The 7,274-nt window shown below is 45.1% G+C and overlaps 1 protein-coding gene across 8 annotated transcripts in view; it reads left to right on the top strand.

Annotated features, from left to right (window-relative positions):
• Positions 1 to 5,497: 5,497 nt before the first annotated feature.
• DGUOK (deoxyguanosine kinase) overlaps positions 5,498 to 7,274 on the top strand; it is a 33,641-nt gene continuing 31,864 nt past the window's right edge. Inside the window, exon 1 of one of the 8 annotated variants that reach the window (XM_054548044.1) lies at positions 5,498 to 5,543. Coding sequence is in view for 4 of the 8 variants with exons in the window: in XM_024242544.3 (XP_024098312.1) it covers positions 7,124 to 7,265 (142 nt within the window). In the remaining 4 variants the exon portion in view is untranslated. Of the gene's footprint in view, positions 5,544 to 7,038; positions 7,266 to 7,274 lie in introns of those variants that run through there. The other 7 variants (XM_054548045.2, XM_024242544.3, XM_024242543.2 and 4 more) reach the window with 7 other exon arrangements.

Here is a 7,274-nt window from a genome sequence, read left to right as displayed (position 1 = left end):
CTTCTCTGTGCGGGGCTCTTTTTTCCTGGGCTATGTCTCATACACAGTACTAAGGACTTTTCACACATTACTTTTAATCCATGCAATAATGCTGTAAGGTAGGTGCTATCATTATACCCATATTACAGATGAGGAAATTGAGGCTCAGAGAAGTCAAGGACTTGCGAAGATCACACAGATTCAAGATTAAAATTCAAGTATCTGACTGCAAAGCTAGTTCTCCTTCTACTATGTCATCTTGTTTTCTTTTCCTTGTATATAAGTAAGAATGAGGCTAGATGACTCTTGGGATGGGGGTAAGAAACACAGGCTTTCAGTGATGTAAGTCCTTGTGCTCTAGGGCAGTTCACTAGGGAACATGAACACAGTCATGACATAGGCTTATGAGATGTGACATGAGGAGTTCACATACAATGTTACTGTCACTCACATGAAGGAGGGTCACCGTGGGCTTAAGATCTCTATGATCTCTATGAGGTTGTCATTGAGGATTAGGCTGCATTTTTTTTTTTTTGAGACAGAGTCTCACTCTGTTGCCCAGGCTGTGGTGCAGTGGTGCGATCTTGGCTCACTACAACCTCTGCCTCCTGGGTTCAAGTGATTCTCCTGCCTCAGCCTCCTGAGTAGCTGGGATTACAGACATGCGCCACCACGCCTGGCTAATTTTTGTATTTTTAGTAGAGATGGGGTCTCACCATGTTGACCAGTCTGGTCTTGAACTCCTGACCTCAGGTGATCTGCCACCTTGGCCTCTCAAAGTGCTGGGATTACAAGTGTGAGCCACCGCACCTGGCCAGGTTGTATTTTGCCCCAAAATTAATTAAGAAAGGAGTAGCATCCTTAGGAAGGACATTTTCTCTCCCTCCCTCTCCTGTTCCTCCTCCTCCTCCTCCTCCCCTCTTTATTAATTTCCTCCCTACCCACTAGGTTAATTTTGTTTAATTTTACAAGTATTTACTGAATTTTTGGCATCTGGAATTGCCGGGTGAGGCCACAAGGGATTTATGTTTCCAACAAAGATGATTCCTGCCCATTAGGGTCTCACATGCATACAAGACAGTGACATGAAGTGAAACAAAAGCGCCCAAAAGTACTATGAGAAAATAAGGGATGATAATAATAGCTAACATTTATTCAGGCCAGGTTAAGAGTTTTGCGTGGATTTCCTCAATTAATCCTCACTACAACCCTATGAGGCAGATACTAGCATCATTTCCCATTTTATAGCTAGTTTACTGGTTACTAGGTCACCCAGCTAGTTCACCTTAGAACTAGATCCTCACATTGGGCTGGTGCACCTTTCACCTCCCCACCTAGCAAAGTCCTAGCCTTCGTGCCCCCATCAGATCCCATCTGGTCCATGAAGCTTCCCAGACATACCCATTTGGAGACAGTGGAGTCCAGTGGTTAAGCGCAGACACCTCAATGTCAGACATTCCTTTCACCCTCCCAGCACTCGATCTCTGTGGCGGGGGTGGGATGGAGGAGTGGCTTTCATAAGCCCTTAGGGGATTTCTGTGTGAGGACCAGAAGCAGACCCTGAAATGAGGATTCCCTGCAAATGACTTATTAAAGAAGTGCTCCGAGGACAGCTGGTAAGCAGAGTGCGGGGGACGGGGGGCGCAGAAGAGGAAAGGGGAGGAAATCTGGCAAGGGGGCAATTGCAGATAAAGTCCTGGAGAGGGCAGCTTCAGCCTGGCCCCGTCCACTGGGAGCTCTGGAGTCTAAGGCTAGCCTGGTGGAGGACAGGGAGCCAGGCTTTCACAGTCCCACCTGCCAGTGGTTGGTGAGGGTGCTCCCTGGGAGGACTGAAGTCCTAGGCTTTCCACCTGTACCAGCAAAGGCCTCCTCCAAAGAAGAGCTGCAGGCTCTGGCTGCTGGAAGAGAAAGCACAGGAGGCGGCGGGAGCGATCTGAGATGTAGGGCACTGACACTGCGCTACGGAGGGGCATCCAGACCTCCACATGGAGAAGAGCAGGCTGCCCAGACCGTTTCCACAAACCCCCCACACCCATCTAACCTCCCTTCCCCATCCTTCCACCCCTACTCCAGTCTTACTCTATTTCAAGTTTAAAAAATGCTGTGCTAGATTCTTCAATGGATGTGGAGTTATCCACAGATAGAGAAAGGGACAGTGGCTTGAGGAAAGTGGAAATCCAACTGGAAGTCTATTAAAGATCAACAGAAGTTAGGTGTGATGGTTCACGCCAGTAATCCCAGCTACTTGGGAGGCTGGGGTGGGAAGATCCTTTGAGCCTAATTCAAACCAGCCTCTGACAAGCGAGACCCTATCAGAGAGAGAGAGAAAAAAACAATGTCCCAGGCACTGAGGGCCTACAAAGGCAGCCATTACTTCTTATGTGTTATATAATGTCTATTGGGTGGTAACTGTGTGGCAGGTGTGGCAGGTGGATTCTCTCTCTTAATCCTCACCCCCAGGTCACTGGAATCCAGAGCCCACACTCTTAACCACCCTTTGATACGTCTCCCTTTATGATTAGGTGTATCAATACAATTCATTCAGGGGAGCAGAGCCATTATGGGTATTATGGGAATAAGGGCTTTATTACAGGAATGAGACTTTACCCAAAGACTGAGGGAGCTGGAAAAGTGAAAGTCTGCAAGGAACTGTGGGATACTCCAAGAGGAGTCATAAATGGATGGAGGACTAGGTGAAACCTATCTGCTAGGCACCTCTGTCTGTCATAGCATCTGACTAGAAGATTTCCACAGAGGAATGGCTGACACTCCCACTCTGCCTTCCAAGTCTCACCCCAGGTCCTCTTTTGGCCAACTGTAACTCAGAGCCTTGTTGGTAGGGCGTTCTGGAAGTGTACTTTCCAATTTAACCAAATCGATTTAGCACAATCCAGCACATTATAAAATCTTCAAAGTAGGTGAGATATAGCTGACTAAAAGTCCAGGCTGCAGCATAAAGTTTGGGCCACATTTTTGTATGTTTATCCCCTTTTTTTAATGGCTGCATGACATTTTATATAATATTGGTCAGTATTTTATGTATACAGTAGCATTTACAAACACTGGAAAAATAGTAAATCCTTCAGAGCTGCACTTCAAGGACTAAGCAGAGTGTCTGGCATGCAGTAGATGCTCAGCAAATATTGGATGAATGAATGGATGCTGAATGACTAGAGTTCCTGCAGGGCAACATTTTGCCCAGGACAAAATCGCCCAGGGGCAGGAAGTGGCCTCATTCTCCCAGGTAAGGGGGAGGTAATTCTACTCACCAATATGCCACTACTTTCAGTCTTCTGGCTAGCACCCAAATGGGATGAAAACTCCCTGTTTACTGCTTCCAAGAAGAACTGATCACCACCTCTTTGGGGTGTCTTCTTTGCTCATGAAGATCCCCTTAATTGTACTTCCTCATGCGAAAAAGTGGGGCCCCAACCCTCTTCCTTGGCCACAGCTGATTGAACCATCATTAGATACCTGAACACAGCTGGGCCAATCAGATTCTCCCTTCTGGGAATTTGGAATCGGGACCTAAATAAATAAAAAACATTTAACAAAACAAGCATACATAAGTAAAGGGGGGTAGAAAGATTATTACTAATGAATTAAGATAACTGACAGGCAGCTTAGGCAAAAGATATTTTAGTTTCTTACATTACACTCTACATCAAAAAAATTTTAAATGTTTTTAGAGACTGGGTGCAGTGGCTCATACCTGTAATCCCAGCACTTTGGGAGGCAGAGGTGGGTGGATAACTTGAGGCCAGGAGTTCAAGAGCAGCCGGGCCAACATAGCAAAACCCCGTCTCTACTAAAAATACAAAAAATTAGTCGGGCATGGTGCATGCCTGTAATCCCAGCTACTGGGCAGGCTGAAGCATGAGAATCTCTTGAATCTAGGAGATGGAGGTTGCAGTGAGCCAAGATCGCCCCACTGCACTCCAGCCTGGGCAAGAGACTCTGTCTCAACACAAGAAAAGAAAAGAAAAGAAAAAAAAAGAAGCAAACCACGGAGAGAAAATATTCACAAAGGACTCATCCAGAATATTTGAAGAATAAGACAAGCAAAAGACAACCAATAGAAAAATGGACATAAGACTTCAACAGAGGATACTGAAATGACCAATAAACATAAAAGATGTTTAACTGCATTAATCAGCAGGAAAATGCAAATTAAAACCACAATAAGTTATAATTACACACAGCAAAATGGATAAAATGAAAAAAGCTGACAATATCAACTGTTGGTAAGAATGTGGGAAAACCAGAACTCTCTCTCACTGATGATGGCGATGTCAACTAGAACAAACACTGTGGAACTATCTCCTGTTTGGGAATATCTATCAAAGCTGAGCATATATATGTAACTTATCACACAGCAGTTCCAGTCTTACTTATACACCCAAGATAAATGCATACTTCTTTTTACCAAAAGACATGTACAAGAATATTTACCACAACACTATTCATTATGGCTCAAATCTAGAAACTTCCAAGTACATTGTGGTATAGTGACATTGTGGAATACTATACAGCAACGAGAATGAGTGAACTACAACTAATACATTCAACCTGGATGAATCTCACAGATATGTTAAATAAAAGAAGTATTTACTATATAATTCCATTTATATAAAGAAAAGGCAAAACTAATCTCCACTGTTGAAGTCAGGCTAATGATTACCTTTGAGGGATAGTAACTGGCAACGAATATTGGGGATTCTGGAGATGCGGATAATGCTGTTTCTTGATCTGAATCCAGGTAACATGGGACTGTTCCGTTTGTGAAAACTTCATTGAACTGTACACTTACAACACATCCTCTTTTCCTCACTACATACTATACTTAACCATAAATTTTTTTTTTTTGAGACGGAGTCTCGCTTTGTCGCCCGGGCTGGAGTGCAGTGTTGCGATCTCGGCTCACTGCAAGCTCCGCCTCCCCTGTTCAAGCTATTCTCCTGCCTCAGCCTCCTGAGTAGCTGGGACTGCAGGAGCCCGCCACCACGCTCCGCTAATTTTTTTTTTTTTTTTTTTTTGTAGAGACGGGGTTTCACCGTGTTAGCCAGGATGGTCTTGATCTCCTGACCTCATGATCTGCCCGCGTCAGCCTCCCAAAGTGCTGGGGATTACAGGCGTGAGCCACCGCGCCCGGCCACTTCACCATAAAATTTTTAAAAATAATTTATAGGAGCTCTGTTACTGGTGGAGGGTGTCCAGGTTCTTGGCATTTTGAACAAAGAATTGGACAAAACGCACAAACCAAGGAAACAATGAAGCAACAAAAGTACAGATTTATTCTACACCAAACAACACTCCTCGCGGTAGGAGGGGCCCAAGCAAGCAGCAATTACAGAATTTTCTGGGGTTTAAATACCGTCTAGGGGTTCCCCATTGGTTACCTGGTGTACACCCTATGTAAATGAAGTAGTGGCCAGCGATCAGTCTGATTGGTTGCAGGAGGGGACCAATCACAGGCTGAAGTGAAGTTACGAAGTTATACCCCATGCAACTAAAGACTTGGCCTGCCACCAGCCTCACTGATTGCCTGCGGGGACCGGTCAGAGGTACTTTCAATTTTTCATCTGCCACCCAGAAGAGGGATTAGCTTCTGGTCCTGTTGTTACTTGGGCTAGAAAGTTGGGGTTTTCCTTTTGATTTAGTTCTAGGAAGTCAGCCTGAATCGGCCTTAGGTTCCCTGTCTCCAGACCCTATTTTCCTGCCTTGTAGCTTTCAGGAGATTGATGCCTGCCTGCAGACAACTTCCTCATTTAGCTTTCACAACACCCCTGAGGCAGCAAGATCCTGGCGAGGCAGAGAGCCTCTCAAGCTTTTTTGGATGAATGTTTTCCAAGTCTGAGTTTACATAGGTAAAGAAATGTAAGCAGTTTTGTTTTTTTTTTTTTTAACAGAAGTGGCTGCTGGAGTGGAGATGGGAATGGGTAGGACTTTAGCCGCTCCAGTAGCCATTAACGCCCCACCCTGGTTATCCTTAAAAAATTCGATTAAAAAAATGTTCTTAATATATAAACATGACCTCAGCCATCTTATATATACATCAACATAAGAAAAAGGTCCCGTGCTTTTTATGGGAACAGCTTCAAGACAGGTATCCCAGCCCCTGGCCCCTCCCCAGCCCCCTTGCAATCAGATCCTTGTCTTCCAAAACCTGCCACACCTAAGAGCGCTGCCTGAAGGCCGGTTTGGCCTGTTGACTACTGGTTTTGACTGTTGGTGATTTAAGCGATTGGAACTGGAAGCACCATTTGACAACATTTCGTAAATCATTACTTCTGAGGTTGTTATGACGACGGGGTGTGGCAGTCCGGCTTCACCTGTGGCAGCAGCTTAGGTCCCTGCCCTGCTGCAGAGCACACTTCACCGACAGCAGGACTCAGGTTTTATACACTGGCAAGTCTCTACTCGCCATTGCTTACGTCCAAGAACCCAACCTACCAGCTTTAAACGATTTCCAGTCACACACCTGAGCCACCACCACCTTACCCTGAAGGGATTTTTGGCTATAATATAGGTCGATTGACCGAACATTTATTTACTTATTCAAGACACAAACTAAGAGATGGGGTGCAACTGATTATCTAATTTGTTAATTTAGTCAATAATATGCCAGCATTGTGCAGGGAATTACAGGGAATAGGAAAAAGTTAAATTTGTGTAAATCATCAGATTGAGTCATTTTCCTACTTTAAAACTTCCATTTTCTTCCGATATTAAAATAAAAACCAGACAACAAGCACCTAGGGGGAAAAAAGCCCCTCTTAAAATTACAATTTCTATTTTTAATTTTATTTGCCTTCAGTTATAAAATTTATTTTAAAGTTATACAAAAATGAGGTGGTTGGATTGTAGAATTACGTCGTTTAAAATGTTATTTGTCCAATGAACAAAAACCACTCCTGTTACTATCAAATTCTGCACCCTTGCAAAACTTCCTTCACGCAACGCTTCTTTACAAACATCGCGATAGCGGAGCGGTCTCTTGGGCGCACCCCGTCGCATATTCAACCCCACCCACTTCCTGTCTGACGATCTCCTTACGTCAGCGGTGCGCTGGAGCGAGTGAGCTGCAATACCTAGGGCGGAAGTGCTCTCGGCGGAAGTGATCGCTCTGCGAATCGTGGGTGGGATGGCCGCGGGCCGCCTCTTTCTAAGTCGGCTTCGAGCACCCTTCAGTTCCATGGCCAAGAGCCCACTCGAGGGCGTTTCCTCCTCCAGGGGCCTGCACGCGGGGCGCGGGCCCCGAAGGCTCTCCATCGAAGGCAACATTGGTAAGGGCC

This window comes from Pongo abelii, chromosome 12 (assembly GCF_028885655.2).
Source record: "Pongo abelii isolate AG06213 chromosome 12, NHGRI_mPonAbe1-v2.0_pri, whole genome shotgun sequence".
NCBI classification, from domain to species: domain Eukaryota; kingdom Metazoa; phylum Chordata; class Mammalia; order Primates; family Hominidae; genus Pongo; species Pongo abelii.
This window is presented reverse-complemented; position numbering and strand designations above follow the sequence as displayed.